The following is a 20,941-nucleotide window of genomic DNA, read 5'->3' as shown; positions in this document are numbered from 1 at the left end:
TACCAGTCAGTATCTGGTGTGACCACCATTTGCCTCATGCACTGCAACACATCTCCTTCGCATCATCCGTGAAGAGAACACCTCTCCAACGTGCCAAACGCCAACGAATGTGAGCATTTGCCCACTCAAGTCGGTTACGACGACGAACTGGAGTCAGGTCGAGACCCCGATGAGGACGACGAGCATGCAGATGAGCTTCCCTGAGACGGTTTCTGACAGTTTGTGCAGAAATTCTTTGGTTATGCAAACCGATTGTTTCAGCAGCTGTCCGAGTGGCTGGTCTCAGACGATCTTGGAGGTAAACATGCTGGATGTGGAGGTCCTGGGCTGGTGTGGTTACACGTGGTCTGCGGTTGTGAGGCTGGTTGGATGTACTGCCAAATTCTCTGAAACGACTTTGGAGACGGCTTATGGTAGAGAAATGAACATTCAATACACGAGCAACAGCTCTGGTTGACATTCCTGCTGTCAGCATGCCAACTGCATGTTCCCTCAAATCTTGCGACATCTGTGGCATTGTGCTGTGTGATAAAACTGCACCTTTCAGAGTGGCCTTTTATTGTGGGCAGTCTAAGGCACACCTGTGCACTAATCATGGTGTCTAATCAGCATCCTGATATGGCACACCTGTGAGGTGGGATGGATTATCTCAGCAAAGGGGAAGTGCTCACTATCACAGATTTAGACTGGTTTATGAACAATATTTGAGAGAAATGGTGATATTGTGTATGTGGAAAAAGTTTTAGATCTTTGAGTTCATCTCATACAAAATGGGAGCAAAACCAAAAGTGTTGCGTTTATATTTTTGTTGAGTCATTTAAGACGTCGGGAATGATGAGTGTAAACAAGTGACTCTAAACAAGTCACAGATCACACTAACTAAAAAAGAACCCAAAATATGACGCTAGCAACACCTCAACAACACCCTAGAATCCTGATCTGGATCAGAGGTCGAGGTTCAGATAAGCACACCCAGAAATGGTTTTCACTTTGTGAGTGTTGAGGATTTACCGGATCTATCCCGAGTGGATACGGTCCATTGAACACCCCGGGAACAGCTGGGTCCAGCTGTAGAACTGCATTTTCATCCAGGGTTTCAAACCTAAAACACAACCCAGAATAATCAGTAATGGCGATGGTGAATCTTGTTTTATCAGCATCCATAAAATTATTGAGAAAAACAGTTATAAATAAATTACAAACTCCAGAACAACACCAATAAAAAAGTTCCACAGAAGTTTGTGATCTAAGCAGAAAATGCTGAACCAACATTTATGAGAACCTGTTGACTTACGACCAGTTGGCTCCTCGAGAACCAAACATGGGCCGGACACTCCAGCCAGAACCAAACATGTTGAGCGACTTGGAGAAGCAGTCGTTGTAGATGATGCCGGTGTAGATGGAGAAGATTCCCATCAGCAGGATGATGTAGCGGCCAGCGAACACCGTGTTGAACATCTGCACAGACACGGCCATGAAACACTTCACTTCCTGTCCCGGCCCAATTATTATGCTGATACTCTACCTCATTGTCACTCTTCTGGGAGAGGAGGCGGCTCTCTCGGATGACCAGGTATAGGGCGGCGCAGGTCATCAGCGTGCCATGACCCATGTCACCGAACATAACGGCAAACAGGAAGGGGAAGGTGATGATGGTGTACGGGGCTGGAACAACAAAAAATCAATCAATCAATTTTATTTATATAGCGCCAAATCACAACAAACAGTTGCCCCAAGGTGCTTTATATTGTAAGGCAAAGCCATACAATAATTACGGAAAAACCCCAATGGTCAAAACGACCCCCTGTGAGCAAGCACTTGGCGACAGTGGGAAGGAAAAACTCCCTTTTAACAGGAAGAAACCTCCAGCAGAACCAGGCTCAGGGAGGGGCAGTCTTCTGCTGGGACTGGTTGGGGCTGAGGGAGAGAACCAGGAAAAAGACATGGTGTGGAGGGGAGCAGAGATCAATCACTAATGAGTAAATGCAGAGTGGTGCATACAGAGCAAAAAGAGAAAGAAACACTCAGTGCATCATGGGAACCCCCCAGCAGTCTAAGTCTATAGCAGCATAACTAAGGGATGGTTCAGGGTCACCTGATCTAGCCCTAACTATAAGCTTTAGCAAAAAGGAAAGTTTTAAGCCTAATCTTAAAAGTAGAGAGGGTGTCTGTCTCCCTGATCCGAATTGGGAGCTGGTTCCAGAGGAGAGGAGCCTGAAAGCTGAAGGCTCTGCCTCCCATTCTACTCTTACAAACCCTAGGAACTACAAGTAAGCCTGCAGTCTGAGAGCGAAGCGCTCTATTGGGGTGATATGGTAATAAGAGGTCCCTAAGATAAGATGGGACCTGATTATTCAAAACCTTATAAGTAAGAAGAAGAATTTTAAATTCTATTCTAGAATTAACAGGAAGCTATGGAAGAGAGGCCAATATGGGTGAGATATGCTCTCTCCTTCTAGTCCCTGTCAGTACTCTAGCTGCAGCATTTTGAATTAACTGAAGGCTTTTCAGGGAACTTTTAGGACAACCTGATAATAATGAATTACAATAGTCCAGCCTAGAGGAAATAAATGCATGAATTAGTTTTTCAGCATCACTCTGAGACAAGACCTTTCTAATTTTAGAGATATTGCGCAAATGCAAAAAAGCAGTCCTACATATTTGTTTAATATGCGCATTGAATGACATATCCTGATCAAAAATGACTCCAAGATTTCTCACAGTATTACTAGAAGTCAGGGTAATGCCATCCAGAGTAAGGACCTGGTTAGACACCATGTTTCTAAGATTTGTGGGGCCAAGTACAATACTTCAGTTTTATCTGAGTTTAAAAGCAGGAAATTAGAGGTCATCCATGTCTTTATGTCTGTAAGACAATCCTGCAGTTTAACTAATTGGTGTGTGTCCTCTGGCTTCATGGATAGATAAAGCTGGGTATCATCTGCGTAACAATGAAAATTTAAGCAATGCTGTCTAATAATACTGCCTAAGGGAAGCATGTATAAAGTGAATAAAATTGGTCCTAGCACAGAACCTTGTGGAACTCCATAATTAACCTTAGTCTGTGAAGAAGACTCCCCATTTACATGAACAAATTGTAATCTACTAGATAAATATGATTCAAACCACCGCAGTGCAGTGCCTTTAATACCTATGGCATGCTCTAATCTCTGTAATAAATTTTATGGTCAACAGTATCAAAAGTAGCACTGAGGTCTAACAGAACAAGCACAGAGATGAGTCCACTGTCTGAGGCCATAAGAAGATCATTTGTAACCTTCACTAATGCTGTTTCTGTACTATGATGAATTCTAAACCCTGACTGAAACTCTTCAAATAGACCATTCCTCTGCAGATGATCAGTTAGCTGTTTTACAACTACCCTTTCAAGAATTTTTGAGAGAAAAGGAAAGTTGGAGATTGGCCTACAATTAGCTAAGATAGCTGGGTCAAGTGATGGCTTTTTAAGTAATGGTTTAATTACTGCCACCTTAAAAGCCTGTGGTACATAGCCAACTAATAAAGATAGATTGATCATATTTAAGATCGAAGCATTAATTAATGGTAGGGCTTCCTTGAGCAGCCTGGTAGGAATGGGGTCTAATAGACATGTTGATGGTTTGGAGGAAGTAACTAATGAAAATAACTCAGACAGAACAATCGGAGAGAAAGAGTCTAACCAAATACCGGCATCACTGAAAGCAGCCAAAGAGAACGATATGTCTTTGGGATGGTTATGAGTAATTTTTTCTCTAATAGTTAAAATTTTATTACCAAAGAAAGCCATGAAGTCATTACTAGTTAAAGTTAAAGGAATACTCAGCTCAATAGAGCTCTGACTCTTTGTCAGCCTGGCTACAGTGCCGAAAAAAAACCTGGGGTTGTTCTTATTTTCTTCAATTAGTGATGAATAGTAAGATGTCCTAGCTTTACGGAGGGCTTTTTTATAGAGCAACAGACTCTTTTTCCAGGCTAAGTGAAGATCTTCTAAATTAGTGAGACGCCATTTCCTCTCCAACTTACAGGTTATCTGCTTTAAGCTGCGAGTTTGTGAGTTATACCATGGAGTCAGGCACTTCTGATTTAAGGATCTCTTTTTCAGAGGAGCTACAGCATCCAACGTTGTCCTCAATGAGGATATAAAACTGTTGACGAGATAATCTATGTCACTCACAGAGTTTAGGTAGCTACTCTGCCCTGTGTTGGTATATGGCATTGGAGAACATAATGTTGTGTGGGCCGCCAGAAGAGGAGGTACTGCTGGCCCACCACCAGAGGGCGCCCTGCCTGAAGTGCGGGCTTCAGGCACGAGAGGGCGCTGCCGCCACGGACACAGCCGGGAGTGACAGCTGTTACTCATTACTTCCTGACAGCTGTCACTCATTCTTCATCACCTCACTCCATAAAACCACGACGTCATCTCCACCTCATCGCCGAGATATCGTACTTCATTGAAGGTAATATCCTCAGCCGTTTTGTGTTACAATATATCTGTATATTGTGAGTGTTTGCAGGAGTACCGGTTCCTCTATCTGTGGAAGCTGAGTGAGTGCAGGACGGCACTCTTTTCCCCTGAGGAATCACTGCGGTACTCATCACATATTGAGTGAGAGATGGAGGTGGCATTCCCACCGTTGTTGTTACTGGGTGTACACACACCCACACTTGACTGTCTTTGTTCTCGCCAGCAGTACCAGATCCGACAGTCGGAGACGGTGATCACCTGGGAATTCGGGACTTGGCGGCTCCAGTATTCACCAGGTTCGGTGGTGGCAGAAATCGTGTGGTTCCGGCCCTTCTCAGGACAGACGTCTTCTATCCTTGAGCCTGCCCACACGTCACCTTTGTAATTTGACTGTAATCATATTCTGAGATTGTCTGTATATTCGTTGTGCACATTTCACAACATTAAATTGTTACTTTTTGGCTCATCTATTGACCGTTCATTTGCGCCCCCTGTTGTGGGTCCGTGTCACTACACTTTCACAACACATAAAGAAGGAATCATATCCTTAAACCTAGTTACAGCGCTTTCTGAAAAACATCTACTGTAATGAAACTTATTCCCCACTGTTGGGTAGTCCATCAGAGTAAATGTAAATGTTATTAAGAAATGATCAGACAGAAGGGGATTTTCAGGGAATACTGTTAAGTCTTCAATTTCCATACCATAAGTCAGAACAAGATCTAAGGTATGATTAAAGTGGTGGGTGGACTCATTTACATTTTGAGCAAAGCCAATCGAGTCTAACAAATAGATTAAATGCAGTGTTAAGGCTGTCATTCTCAGCATCTGTGTGGATGTTAAAATTGCCCACTATAATTATCTTATCTGAGCTAAGCACTAAGTCAGACAAAAGGTCCGAAAATTCACAGAGAAACTCACAGTAACGACCAGGTGGACAATAGATAACAACAAATAAAACTGTTTTTTGGGACTTCCAATTTGGATGGACAAGACTAAGAGTCAAGCTTTCAAATGAATTAAAGCTCTGTCTGGGTTTTTGATTAATTAATAAGCTGGAGTGGAAGATTGAGGCTAATCCTTCGCCTCGGCCCATGCTACGAGCGTTCTGGCAGTTAGTGTGACTCGGGGTTGTTGACTCATTTAAACTAACATATGCATCCTGCTGTAACCAGGTTTCTGTAAGGCAGAATAAATCAATATGTTGATCAATTATTATATCATTTACTAACAGGGACTTAGAAGAGAGAGATCTAATGTTTAATAGACCACATTTAACAGTTTGCCAACCACCAGTAGAGGCTCCTGGTGGTTGGCAAACAAACAAACAACAACATTCAGACATCCACAGCACAACATCCTGGAAATACTATATATATATATGTTATAATAGTTCAACTTAGTTATACAGTTAGAATTTAACTTTACTAACTAGCATCAGTGTCAGCAGGTTAAACCGCTGGCTTCCAGTGAAATGAAACGTTCTGCACCACAGTACTCACAGAGACATATTAGAGGCATTCACCCCAGTACTGTCCATTGTTGGGACAAGGGTTTAATGTCCTGCATTTCACATGCACACACGCATATGCACCCGCACAGACACACGGAACCACGTGCACGCACACACGCACGCACGCACACACACACACACACACACACACATCTGAACCATATTTGGAGAGCAAATGTCCAAAGTGCGGCTGGTCTAGACATGATTGACAGAACTCTGTCTCTCTGTTGGATGCTCAGTCTACATAGCACTGGGTGACTTTCTCTGACAAAATGTCAGCAGAAGCTCCCAGAACTGGATCCTGGATAAGGCCATCGGTGGGATGGAGCAGGTCTCACTGTAGAGGCTCATGGGAGTCCAAGGATCTGTGTAAAGTGTAAATGCAAGACCCTACAAATACTGATAGAAATGCTTCACTGAAGAACGACACCTGGACATAAGTGACCCTTCACAACTGCTGACAGAGACCACGACATACACTCAGAGTGCTGGGTTTGTCGAGGCAGCATGTGAAGCTTGGAGGCACGTCTCCAACACACGATCCATCAGCACCAGATCCCCCAAAGGCTGCATTCTTTCTCCTCTACTCTTCTCCCTGTACACTAACGGCTGCACCTCCACTCACCAGTCTGTGAAGCTCCTGAGGTTTATGGATGATACGACCCTCATCAGACTCATCTCTGATGGGGACGAGTCTGCCTACAGATGGGAGGTCGACCACCTATTGTCCTGGTGCAAACACAACAATGTGAAGCTCAATGCCCTCAAGACAGTGGAGATGGTTGTTGACTTTAGAAAGAACCCAGTCACGGTCAACCCCATCACCCTGTGTTATTCCCCAGTTGCCATTGTGGAGTCCTTCTGCTACCTGGGGATCACCATCACCCAGGACCTCAAGTGGGAGCTAAATGTCAGCTCTCTCTCACCAAGAAACCACAACAGAGGATGTACTTTCAACCTGTCAAAAACAATGAAGGTGAACTTGTACACTGCCATCATTGAGTCCATCATCTCCTCCTCCATCACTGTCAGGTATGCTGCTGCCACTGTTAAGGACAGGAGCACACTGCAGTGTATCATCCACGCAGCAGAGAAGGTGATCTGCCATCCCTACAGGACCCTGAAGCAAGCAAGGAAGATAGTGGCTGATCCCTCTCACCCAGGACACACACTTTTTGTCAACCTCCCCTCTGGGAGATGGCTGAGGTCCATCAGGACGAAAACCTCAAGACACAAAACAGCTTCTTTCCATCCGCAGCCGGAGTCATAAACAATACCAGAGACCCTCATTTATCCTGCTCCACCCCGCACTCCCACAAAGTACAGACTGATCATCCCTGCACTGAAAGGTACTGTACATCTGCACTCCAATCACCTGTTTTTGCACAGTCTCATTGCAGTACGTTATCTATATTATAACAGCAAAGTGGCCTGTGTGTGTTTGTTTGTTTGCTTGGTTTGTGTGTGTGTAACCTGGATTAATTTCCCGGTAGCTCCCGATGCCGTAGGCATCAACGATATTCTGGAATCCTGACGTGAACTTGTTGGTCTTGTTGAAGGTGGGCGGAGTCTGCTTGGTCTGCATTCTGTTGAGAATGGACGGCACTGTGGATCCGCTCCTCTCCTGCCAAACATGGTTCAGTTTTACTACTGCAGGCAAATGTTTCTGTTGTTTCTACCAAAGTGCTGACCTATGACTCCACACACTGAAACAAACAGACCCAAGTTACTACAGAAAGCTGAACTCTGTCCCACATCAGTTTGTGGTCCAGGTACTGTGACAGGTTCAAGGACAATCCTCCAACAAAAACACAATGCTGCCGTATGGCGACAAAAACCTCATTTTATGAATTGAATTTCAGTGAGTGTATTTATCCAAGGGTTTGGTTTTGGGTGGTCCTAAAGCAGATAATTTCCCCAAATGTCTTCACAGTTTTTGACCCCCCAAAAAAAGAGCAAAATCCAAACTCACCGTTCCTCTGCGTAGGGCAAACTGGATGGAGTCCAGGTCTGAGACGGGACACCACACCTCAGCGATCAGACACTTCTGCGTGACATCGATGTTGCAGAGGTTGAGTGTGTGGTAGATGGCCTTCATCTTCCTCACCTTGATGAACCACACACGGACGGTCTTTGAAGCAGCCTGCAGCACTCGCTGACGATGGTCCTCTGTTTGGTTCAGCACCTGAAGGACCATACCACAGGACAGGCGTTCATGTCCCTGACCCAGTCTCAGCATCACTCAGTCTATCCAGGACTGGATCTGAGCTCAGTGTGTTTCCTCGGGTCTTGGATCAGCAACTTCAATTTGTACATCAGAATCCATCCACTTCAGGAAGTGACCTTGACCATAAAGAAATTCCAATACTTTGCGTCCAGAAATCTACAAAGCTGTTACACAATTCTGGAAGTATTGTCATGTTTCCAGACTTCTTGTGCATTTCTTGTGCATTAAACTTGAAGGCCAAACTAACAGAAAGTGATTTCCAAAGATGCGAGACAGATAAAAATCCAGCTTAGAGCCTGGATCCAAACATAGAAGGGCACAACACCATTCTGGAAGTGGCTGTTAGATTTGGAAAGACAAACTCGTCCGATTGGGTCCACTGTCTGATAGAGCACAGAACATGTCCAACAAATGTGGGACATCAGAGCATGTTTGCTGTTGACACTGATGATGCCATCTGGAGGACACAGCATGAACAGCAATGCAATGAAATGACAGGAAATGTTTCATGAAATAAATAATGAAAGTGTGATACAATTACAATTAATAATAAATATAATTAAATAATACAAGGAAACAAAGCCACAAAACAAAATCTAAAGTGGTTCACAAAAACCCTTTCTGCTCGAACTCAACAATATGAAACATCATATGACTAAACCTGACATCTTTTCTTTGAAAGACACTGTTTGTTTGTTTGTTTGTTTGTGAAGTTTACAAAGATGGAACGTTTATGAAGGTCTTCAGCTATCTGACGGTCAAAGGCAGCAGCTGCATTCTATCCACGTGTCAAGATGGAAGACACAGAGACATCCCTGAAAGCAACAAATGAGGGTGTAGCTCCAAATTAAGGATGTCCTCATCCAGTTCTTTACGCTCCCGTTCTGATCCAAGACATTCAGTCTGCAGAATCTGCCAATACCAAATCCCAGTCCAATACTTGTATTTCAGAGGGCACACAACAAACACAAAAAGTCAGTCCATTGGATGTATTGGACAACTGTACAGCTCTGCAATGCATCTAGGGAAAAACAAGAAGAGAATCAAGAAGAGAAACAAGAAGAAACATCATGATAAGAAGCCACAGGGTGAAGAAATAACATGGTAAGAAGGCATGGGGAGAAGAAACATCACAATAAGAAGGCACAGGGAGAAGAAATATCACAATAACAAGGCACGGGGAGAAGAAACGATGTGGGAAGAAGGCACGGAGAGAAGAAACAATTGACAACCTGATCAACTCTATGCGAAGGAGATGTGTTGCACTGCATGAGGCAAATGGTGGTCACACCAGATACTGACTGGTATCCCCCCCAATAAAACAAAACTGCACCTTTCAGAGTGGCCTTTTATTGTGGACAGTCTAAGGCACACCTGTGCACTAATCATGGTGTCTAATCAGCATCTTGATATGGCACACCTGTGAGGTGGGATGGATTATCTCAGCAAAGGAGAAGTGCTCACTATCACAGATTTAGACTGGTTTGTGAACAATATTTGAGGGAAATGGTGATATTGTGTATGTGGAAAAAGAAATCTTTGAGTTCATCTCATAAAAAATGGGAGCAAAACCAAAAGTGTTGCATTTATATTTTTGTTGAGTGTATATATATATATATATATATATATATATATATATATATATATACGAGGTCTATTAGAAAAGAAACCGACTGTTTTATTTAAAAAAAAAACCATATGGATTTGAATCACGTGTGATTACATCAGCCAAGCTTGAACCCTCGTGGGCATGCATATGAATTTTTCCACGCCTGTCGGTGACGTCATTCGCCTGTGAGCACGCCTTGTGGGAGGAGTGGTCCAGCCCCCTCGTCGGATTTTCATTGTCTGAGAAGTTGCTGAGAGACTGGGGCTGTGCTTCATCAAAATTTTTTCAAAACTGTGAGGCACATCCGAGTGGATACCATTCGAGAAATTAAGCTGGTTTTCAGTGAAAATTTTAACGGCGGGGCGTCGCACAGCGCTCCGAGGCGACATCGTCATCCTGTTTCAAGCTGAAAACCTCCAAATGTAAGCCTCTGTTGACCCAGGACGTCGTGAGAGAACAGAGAACTTTCAGAAGAGGTCGGAATCAGCAGTTTATCCGGACATTCCACTGTTAAAGGAGATTTTTTTAATGAAAGACGTGTGGACAGATTGGCGTGTTGGCTTGCAGCCGGCGCAGCACGCCCACCACAGGAAAAACACCTCCGTGTTGATAACCATTTGTAAAATCCAGGCGGCTTTTGGTGGCTTTCAGTTGAGTGAGTATGTGAGAAATTGTTTAACAGGGCATGTTCCAACTTGTCCTTAAGGCTTCCAACGGAGGTGTTTTCGCATGCCCACGAGGGTTCAAGCTTGGCTGTTGTAATCACACGTGATTCAAATCCATATGGTTTTTTAAAAAAATAATAAGGTCGGATACTTTTCTAATAGACCTCGTATATATATATATATATATATATATATATATATATATATATATATATATATATATATATGGAGGCATGGATGGATGGATGGATGGATAGCTTTATTATCATTGTCATTACATCGAGATTTCCACACTCACATTCCACAAACAGCAATTAATCCACAGTTATTACTTGTTTACCATAAAAATGGCACACATCAGAATTAAGACAACACATATACATTTGACATTGTTTATGTGCACTAAAATTGAAACAGTCCGTTTTCCAAATTGAGGCGATGTGAGTGTGTGGTAGCCGCTGCAACTGGAGTCACACCGCTGCCAGCTTGGGGGGAACGGGGACCTGCCGCAGCTAAAAACCGCGCAGCCCCCACAGGGGAAGGAATGATGTTGGCGGGCGCCGGAAAGGGGAGGTGTTGATGGGGAGGGAGGGGGTGGGGGAAGGGAATGGAACATGCTTCAGTTCTATGAAAAACAGTTTATTGTCTTTGTGAGATGAGATAAGAAACAGCCAATGTTCCCCAGGCTGACACAAATCCCTCTGGAGGAGACAGTAGGGCAATTTGACCTTCAGGCTTGATAAGCCTGCAATGTTATGGTTTCAGCAGTGAAATCACTTTTTAACAGTTGCACTTGCACAACCAAATCCCAATTATGAATTAAGAATATTCCAAATTATGAATTAAAAATATTCCCAATTATGATTTAAGAATATTCACCAGCCTCTGAAATCTTCAGCTTCAACTGCAAGGCACACATCTGCTCCAAGATGTCATCCAATTTGCGTCTCAGTTCAAGAGTCATCGCAGTCTGAGAATGCACTGCCTTGCCAACCTCGTTAATCATGACGGACAAGTGAGGGGCCGTGGTTCTTGATGCCGCCGTCTTGCCAATTTTCCGGTAGATCAGGGCAGCACATAAGCCAAAAAGTACCAGCCCTGCTACCATGAGACCAAAAATGAATAAATCCTCAACGTCCTCAACGGAGAAAGGCGCCAAGCATGCAACACGCCAAGACCCCCAGGAGTCGAGAACACAGCCCGCAGGATACGTTCCATATGGGCAGGTAGGATCCCCCGGTCCTGACCTTCTTGTAGAAAAAATGGTGTCAATAGCGTTCAGAGACCAGCTGATCAATTCCATGGTTAATCCAGTAGTAGTCCAATAGATCCAGAATCCAATATAATTTGAGGAATTCACAGTCTGGTGAAGTAGGGACTTGAAGGGTAAAGGCAGAGAGATAAGGGAGAGTGGAGGAGATGCGACTGTCCTCGTCGGAGTCCCAAGCTATATATATATATATATATATATAGAGAGAGAGAGAGAGAGAGAGAGAGAGAGAGAGAGAGAGAGAGAGAGAGAGAGAGAGAGAGTGTGTGTGTGTGTGTGTGTGTGTGTGTGGGTGTGTGTGTGTGTGTGTCCAGTTTGGGATGACATCATCACAGGATAGGCAGTTTCTCCGCCATGCTAACCAGCCTCATGCAACTATTGTCCACGTGTGCACTCATTACCATTTTCAACTCAGTGGCTGTCCGTTCATGATCTTAGCTCCAGCTCCAGACAGCACTGCCAAAGAAGAGCCGATAAATACTTTAAGGTGTGAAGACAAGGAGCTGGTCTGACCAGATGCACCGCTGGAGAAGAAGAAGCGTTAACTCAGTGAAATGCCGGGATGTAGTTTTTGTCTCAGACTGGAGCAGCACTGGACCTGGTGTTGGACTTCAGAAGGCAAACAGAGACAAAGGTCTGTTCCAGATAAGAACCAATGTCCGGCTACATGACGGAGACTTTTCAAACCACAGTGGAAACCAGTCTGATGAAGAAATGGTGGAAACACACATCCTGTGGTCTGGAGGGTCTGATTTATTCTGTGTTGTTTTGTGAGCAGCACAGTCACAAAGAATTCAAAGAGCTTTTGAAAACAGGTCTGAATGAAACAATGACGGGTTCAGACGGGCTCTCTGCTTTCATTTCCAGAACTCCTTAGGTGCATAAAAGATCCTTCAACAAAACAACATGAATTAAAGGAGTGCACGAACCATTTGGAGGTCATCGATGCGACTGTTGACCCCAGCCAACATCTCCTTCCTCTCCTGAGGGGTCTCTGGACAGGGGTACAGAGAGGCCCGGAACCTGCAGAACAAACACAAAACGTGAGCTCGGTCTCCACCCGACAAGAGTCCAGCAAAAAGTCAAACTGAACTCAACTTCATTTTCTCTCAGGTGACCAGAACCTACACACTCTATGTACACCCCATAGAGAGGAAAAACAAAACAAAAAAATAAATCCACGAAGACACCAACAACCAGAGCAGGCGGCTCGGTGGAACTAGAAATACACAGACCAGCCAACCTGTGTGTGTCATCAGACAGACACTCCGGCTGCACGTCTCAGTCCACCCAACTGTAAAAAGGTACCAGCCTTGACTGCAAAAGCCATCTGTAATCAGTGTTGCCACAGTTACTTTGAAAAAGTAATCCAATTACTGATTAACTCTTTGAAAAAGTAAGTTATTTACGTTACTGATTACTCAATTTTAAAAGTAACTAAGATTACTAGTTACTTTATTACTTACATTCAGCAGCTGCTGCCAATACTTACTTAACTGGAAGTTCATTTTTAACAGTAACACAACGTAAAAATGCATGTTCTGACATTTTAAGTTGAACGCAAATACTATTTCCTGAAAAAAAAAAAGGGTTTGTAAAACATGAAACAAAGTCAGTCTTTCTTGACCTCATATTTAACTGTTGGCAGCACTGTAACGGGAAAACTTACAATTTTTAACCTACATAGTTTATAAATGTAACAATTAAATTCTTTCTACCATTTTTCTAACATTTCAATTCTTTCTAAACAGTTTACTTGTTGAAATAATAACTATTATTATTATTATTATTATTATAAGTAGTAGTAGTAGTATGAAAAAATGTAGACCTTTAATCTAGGGGTCCAGATCGGTCCTGTGTGTCTACATTGTAAGTGTTTCTACTTTGTCTCGTCCAGCTGGGTCCTGTGTGTCTACGTTGGATGTGTTTCTACTTTGTTTCGTCCAGATGGGTCCTGAGTGTCTACACTGGAGGTGTTTGTACTTTGTCTCATCCAGATGGGTCCTGTGTGTCTACGTTGGAGGTGTTTGATCCATATGAACCTGCTGGTGGATCTTCAGCTTTAGTTGAAAAATTTTTGAACGAACCTTGGAGTGATGAGACTTCACTCACCCCTCACAGATCTTCTTCACCCTGTTCTTCAGCTGGTCACCTTGGAAGAAGATGATGAACACCGACTTGTGGACTTGATCTCCCTGTTACAAAAGTTCAAACACTGTGTTTGGTTCCAAAGTTAAATTGTTGTATGTTTTCATTAATCCATTGTTATTGATTGATTGTTGATATATGTTCAGTGTGCTGACTGTGGTGGGGTCCTCCAGGGGGTCCTCAATTTCTGCCTTTCGTAAGAAGACATTGCCACGACACACCCTCCACAGCATCCTCTCGAAGGTTGGAATTCTCTCCCGGCTGATCACACCGGCCACAAACCTGCACAGTCAAAAACAGAAAACATGAGCTGAAGTGACTCAGCAGGATGACCCCAAACCGCTACAGCAGACTGCCACGACTACTAAAGCGCCACGTCACCAGTGTTTCCTAAAGGCGACTCAGGGTTGCCTTTCCATGCCAGATTCGGTTGCAGTCAGTGAAATCTAGGATGCCTGTGTTAGATCATTCACAGAGAAACACAGCACATGACCAAAATGTCAAAACTGACGCCCTTTCACATGAAACTCATCTGAGTCTCCCTAAGTCACTGCTCATTTGACAAACAGTCATTCCAGTGCTAGCCAAGGATCCTCCAAGGATCCAGACCGAAATGAGGTGTGTCCACCAACAGGGATCTGGACACCTCCACGTCTTTGCCCTTCAGACACTGAAGCCACTGCAGTGTGGAGTTTTCCAAGTGTTACTGGCTTGTGATCAGAACGTCCTCGGTTCAAATCCCCATCAGACCTGGGGGAATCACTTGTTAATCCTTGGTGTGTGAGTGTGAATATGAGATATATTCCACTTAGATGACATTAGCAAACCTGTTAGCTTCTGCTCACTAATGCAGTGTTTGTTATAAGAGCCTTTAATTGATTCCAATTTTTTAACTGCCATTGTCCACACTTTACTCATGATTAATTGCAATGAATAATTGTCCAATTTTTATCTTCAATCTTCAAATGTTGCTTAATGTTTATAATCATTACTAATTTTTGTTTTTAAATTAAAGTGGGTATCATGAGTAAATAAAATGTCGAATGAGCTGTGCATTCTAAATAAAGAATGATGAAAATATTGATGTACTGTATTTGGTTTGATTTTTGATGCCATGTGTCCTGAGGAATGGAGTGATAAACCAGGGGAAATGAGCCTGATTTCACCCGTTGCTGATAAACACTCAGACACATCAGGCTGTCAGGAATGTGAACTTTGATGACATCATATAGGGTAACGCCCCCTGATTCCCTCTATTGAAACAAATGGGAAAACAGAATTCTTCTGAACTTTGATGCCAAAATGGTTTAACACGAGAACGCCTGGAACTTTCTCCCACTGCTGCAAAGCCCTCCTCCCCCTCTCAAATTAGTGTTGTGGTGATCACCCTATTGACTGGTTCCTTTGAGTTGCAAATTAGATCAGTACCTGCTCCCTTGTCCCACTCAGACTGTGTTGAAAGAGGGAGACATGTAGGAAAACAGGTCTTGAGGACCAGGGTTGGGCATCCCTGGCCTAAATTGAAGGATAGACCAAACAAAGGACTTAAGTGAAAAAACATTTATTTCACACATAAAAATATTCAAGAGAAATCACATTGATAAACAATTTGTGAGCACAGTCAACAAACTGTGAGTTCCTATGTACAGTGTTGTGTTTTTTGTTTGTTTGTTTAGTTTTTTAGCACTTTTTACACACGAATGGAGATCCTTTCCTACATTTCCGACAGGTGTACTTGGGGCAAATGGCACATTTCTCTGTACTGCAATTTCTGTTGTAACTCTGACGCACTTGGCATGTTGTTGTTTTCCCTTCAGAAACTCTTCTCATTTCACATAGTGCCTCCTCTCTCTCTCTTTCCAGTGCGTGTTCCTGCATGTGTCTATTTCTCAGTTCAGTTGCAAGCTTATGCTGGAACTTTCGCCTCGACTCCTTTGATCCTGTACATGCCTTGTACAGTACATGTGCATTAGCAGCAGCAATGTCCAGGATGTTGTAGAAGACAGCTGTAGGCCATCTCCATGTTCCTGTGCACACTGTGTAAGCACGCAGTTGTTGATCCAGCACATCAACACCACATTTCAAATGGTTGTAGTCTATGATTACATTTGGTTTTCACCGCAAATCTTCTTCAAGATCCACTTTCTTATGCAGCGTGCTGAGAAGAGACACATTTTTCTTCTTTTTAGCTGCATAAACTGTTAGCAGGGCACTGCCAGAAGTGAACACCTGTGTTAAAAACTCCTCACGTTCTCTGGTGTTTTTTTACCTGCTCTGGAATTTCCCGTCAAATTATGTTTATTGTGCCAAGCAGAGTTGTGTTGCGTTGTAGAAGCCTGTTCGCCAGAGACAACGATGTGAAAAAATTGTCCATAGGGGCAGTTCGGCCTCTGTCCAAAAAGTGTTCCATAAGCCTTGTCACAACATTGTCTGCAAGTCGTTCTCCTATGGCACGGCTGGGGCCTTTTCCTAAGTAAGGAATGTCATTGCACATGTACTTAGTGTCAATGTCTGCTGCAATCCAAAACTTTATTCCAAACTTGTCCGGTTTAGATGCAGTATACTGCAGAAAAGGACATCGGACCTTTGTTGGAAATAACTGTTCATCAACTGTTATGTGTTGCCCTGGGTTGTACAACAACACACAGTTCTGAACAAAGCGCCTCCAAATGTCTGAAATGGCAGCAAATTTGTCCGTCTGCATGTGTTTCAAATGGGTGTCCTTGATATCGAAGCGTAAATAGCACATCAACTCTTCATATCAGTCTCGGGACACTGTGGACATGATTTCCGGAATGCCAAAGCATTTTGACCAGCAGTCACGCATGGCACCAGTTCTGACAATCGCTCCTCTGAAGAATAAAACAGCAATGAATGCCATCAGCTTGTAGACACTTGTGCTCCCGTCACGGTTTGTTTTGCGGGCTTTGTGTACTGTGCAGTCTATGATGGTCCTCAGCATGCTGATGTCAAATAGACAAAGGAAGCTTTGCAAGCCACTAGTCACTTTGCGTCTTGCAATCTCCATTGGTCCTGCATTGCTGACTGATGTCTGGGTTGTCTGTGTTGGCTGAACGGTGCTGAAGTCCTCAATTTGTCGCTGAACCCAAACAGTTCCATCTCTCACTGTCTCACAAGGTCCTGCCTAAAGATACCATGAGATAAGATGAAACCTCTATTGCCCAAAAGGGAAGAATTGTTTTGCATTTAGGAGCATATATAAATAAAACCATAAACAGAAAGACAGGAACACAGACAATGCTACAATATAAAAGCAAAATGTAAATACCTTGGAGTTTTCGCTTGCGTCCTTGCTTTTCTGGGCCTTCTCTTCTCTTTTCTGGGACTTCTGTTCAGTGCGCTTGTGCTTCTGGGATGAAGAAGACTTTTCTCCAGTGCGCCTGCATTTTTGGCACCGTGGTTTTTCTTCAGCATGCTGTTTGCCTTTTCTGAATTGGGAAGACTTTCCTTTCACAGATGAAGGCTTCTCTTCATTGTCCTCCTCTGTAACAATTATTAGTCTTTTAGTCCACTTATGTGCAAGTCTCGTGTGAAGAGGCTGTTTCGGCTGTGAATCCGTTGGTGATGGCACGTCATCAGAGGAGGAATCAGAGGGGATGAACTCTGATTCACCAATGAAGGACTCTTCATCACTAATCCCTGAGTCCACATCTGGGAGTGCTTGCAAAAGAGCTAAGGCTTCCAGAGAAGTGTATTTCTTCCTTGACCCTCTTGCTGCCATTGTGATGTTTGTCTTCTTGACTTGAAGATGTGTCTGCTTTTATAGTCAAAATGTCTCACATACACCCACATACATCAGGTAACCCTAACCCCACACAGCCTGTTTGTCTATGCAGATTGGGGACTGCATGCTGCATTAACATATGTTTGGGCTAGTGAATGGCTCTTTAATGAACCACTGTGCCACAATGATGGGCTCTTGGAGTAGAGGGGGTACCTTTCCCTGCACAATTTTGCACAGGCTCAGGCTCTAAAGTGTTAAATGTGTACTTTGCAAGGATGCTCTAAAATGACTAGTGTTGCTCATTAGGTGGACACATTTCCAAAGATAATATTAATAAGATAATTTTTACTTTTTTGTTTGTCTGAGTGTCTCTGGGACAGACAGCAGAAGAGACATCCAGCACAGCATGAGAACGGTCTTCAGAATGTGATGGATCTAAGCAGGGGTTTGATCTTTTCCTTTCCTGAGGCCAGGAGTGTGTTTCCTCTCGCAGCGTGGAACCAGCCATGTTTGTGGTTTGTGCCATGGTGTCACATCGCATTATGCTACGCTGACAGTCTTGCTAAGTAAAGATGCTGCTGTGATCACAGCGTCAAACAGAATAGCTTCAGCTTTTGTGTTTTTAGCGAAGCTGAGCTAAACACACAGCTAAGCTAAGCTACCAGGAGCTGTCCTCTGATGGAAGGACACAAAAGACAGCAGCGCCACCCAGTGGAACAATAATGCAGACATGGTGGGTTACAAAGAGACGAGACGGACTTTTGTTCATCGCAAAATACAAGAATTTGATTTGAAAGCCACATTAAAGCCATATTACATTTGGAGACAAAAACCAGCCCATATTGACTGTGTGTCCTGGAGTAAAACATGAAGTGGACACAGGTAGACTGAAAGAAAGAAAGAAAGAAAGAAAGAAAGAAAGAAAGAAAGAAAGAAAGAAAGACAGACAGACAGGCAGACACAGGTGGATGGTGTGCCATCGGTGCCAGTTTCATTATAGCTGGCAGGTTTTCTTTTTTTAAACAGGACAAATGATCCAAAATCCTTGATGTCAACTCATGGTGTGTACAGTCATCAAGAGTCATGTGACCACTCTTTTTAGGCAGAAAAAAAAAGAGAGAAAATACAGCGCCATGCTTTACCCCAGTCTGAGGGGTGCACCGCGACCTCCTTCACTTCCCTCCATTAGGGCTGATGACTCTTCCAGCAGGTTTGGATCCTCCATCTGTCAAAGACAACAGGAAGTCCTGAGACACGTTGATGTTGACATGCTGGTCCATGAAGGACACTGTGCTGCCTCGAGTGGTTAGCCCTCCGAGCTCAGAACTTAAGGATCTTGGGCAGAGTTCTACAATTTAAATCTACTTGCCACATGGCAAGTAAACAAATTTAGCCAAATAATCCACATACTGAATATATATATATAAAGTTCTCCACTCACATTGCAATAGCCAATCACAGATTAGCTTTTCTGTCCATCATTTACCTGTATTTTGGCATGCTTGGCACCAGAAAGTTATGTTGGATCCAAAAGGATCCAAAAAGGCTAGGACCAAAAGTTATATTGAATCGGTTCCCACTGACCAATAGAGCTTATTGCCAACAGCTAGCCAATCAGAGCGCTGCATACAAAGGTCAGGAACTAGCTGACAGACGCTGGTTGAAAAAATGGCAACAAACATGTCAACAACAGCAGAAAATCATCTGCCAGCGATGTTTGCTGAATTCACAGAGGAGGAACTGGTGGAAATGTTGAACTCCAAGGATGCCATAAACACTAAGAAGGTAGACAAGCACACTACTGATGTTTTAGAAGCATTCATCGCAACAGAATCAATCATATGCTGTTCACAACTAAATAAATTGATCTAATTTACTTGACTCTTTGTTGTTTGCTTAATTTGGGAGTGGGGTGGAGAACATAACAATTGATGGATGGCAAGTCATCCAACATAGAGAAATATTGGATGAAGAAAAGTTATATTGGACTTGGCTACGCCTCGTCCAATATAACTTTTCTTCATCCAATATTTCTCTATGTTGGACTCCTTACCATCCATTATTTGTATTATATATATATATATATATATATACGAGGTCTGTCCGTAAAGTATCGTACCTTTTTATTTTTTTCAAAAACTATATGGATTTCATTCATATGTTTTTACGTCAGACAAGCTTGAACCCTCGTGCGCATGCGTGAGTTTTTCCACGCCTGTCGGTGATGTCATTCGCCTGTGAGCACGCCTTAGGAAGGAGTGGTCCCGCCCCCTCGTCGGATTTTCATTGTCTGGAAATGGTGGAATGAAAAGGACTTTTTTTCCATCAGAATTTTTTCAGAAGCTGTTAGAGACTGCCACCTGGAAACCATTCGAAAAATTTATCTGGCTTTCGGTGAAAATTTTACGGGCTTCACAGAGAATAAGGTCTGTTAGTACAGCTTTAAGGACCCCTTAAGGACACTCGGTGCACCGTGCTCCGAGCTGTGACGTCTCGGAACAAGCCACGGGCCCATTTCTAAACGGATGGCTCTGTGGATACGAGACCGTCGTGTGCTCTTTTTCTGGTTATCACAAGAGCTGGACATCAGCCATTTTCCGGCAGATTTCACTTTTAATAAGAGATTTTGTCATGGAAAGCCGCGCGGAGGCTTCGCGCGTCACGACCGATTCGCTTTGGAAGCGAGACAAAGGAACACCTCCGTTTTGGCGTGTCAGAGAACAAGTTTGGACATGTCTATCTCGGCTTTCAATGCTTACCAGTCCAGTAAGTATCAGTGAAATTGTGGAGAGCTGGATATACTGCATCAACAGAGCCTTAAATTTGGAAGTGATCTGCTCATTCCAGCCTGTTGATGGCCGCTCGGGGCGCAGTGCGCCCTCTGCCGCCGTGGGCCATTTTTAATCCAGTTTTAATGGTCCTTAATCCGTGTGATACCGATAGAATCTTCACCGAAAGCCATCTGAATCTTCCAAATGGTTTCCATTTGGCTGTCTGGCAGAGTTTCTGAAAAAAATTTCATGAAGCAAAGCGGCAGCCTCTCAGCCATTTCCCTGACAATAAAAATCCAACGAGGGGGGTGGACCAGTGCTCACTCAAAGCCTGCCCACAGGCGAATGACGCAACTGACAGGCGTGAAAAAACTCACGCATGTGCACGAAGGTTCAAGCTTGTCTGATGCAAGCGCACATGATTCAAATCCATAGCGTTTTTGAAAAAAATAAAAAGGTCGACCTGACTCCGGATAAAGCAGAAGAAAATGGATGGATGGATGGATAAAAAGGTCGGATAGTTTTCTC

The 20,941-nt window shown here is 43.4% G+C and overlaps 1 protein-coding gene across 1 annotated transcript in view; it reads right to left on the bottom strand.

Annotated features, from left to right (window-relative positions):
- LOC117531557 (V-type proton ATPase 116 kDa subunit a-like) overlaps positions 1–20,941 on the bottom strand; it is a 140,074-nt gene that overhangs the window by 116,159 nt on the left and 2,974 nt on the right. Inside the window, 8 exon segments of the mRNA XM_034194678.1 lie at positions 1,012–1,102; positions 1,295–1,458; positions 1,526–1,665; positions 7,452–7,602; positions 7,951–8,163; positions 12,679–12,772; positions 13,862–14,179; positions 18,785–18,867. Of these exon segments, the coding sequence (XP_034050569.1) occupies positions 1,012–1,102; positions 1,295–1,458; positions 1,526–1,665; positions 7,452–7,602; positions 7,951–8,163; positions 12,679–12,772; positions 13,862–14,179; positions 18,785–18,867 (1,254 nt within the window).

Source organism: Thalassophryne amazonica, chromosome 18 (assembly GCF_902500255.1).
Source record: "Thalassophryne amazonica chromosome 18, fThaAma1.1, whole genome shotgun sequence".
NCBI classification, from domain to species: Eukaryota; Metazoa; Chordata; class Actinopteri; order Batrachoidiformes; family Batrachoididae; genus Thalassophryne; species Thalassophryne amazonica.
This window is presented reverse-complemented; position numbering and strand designations above follow the sequence as displayed.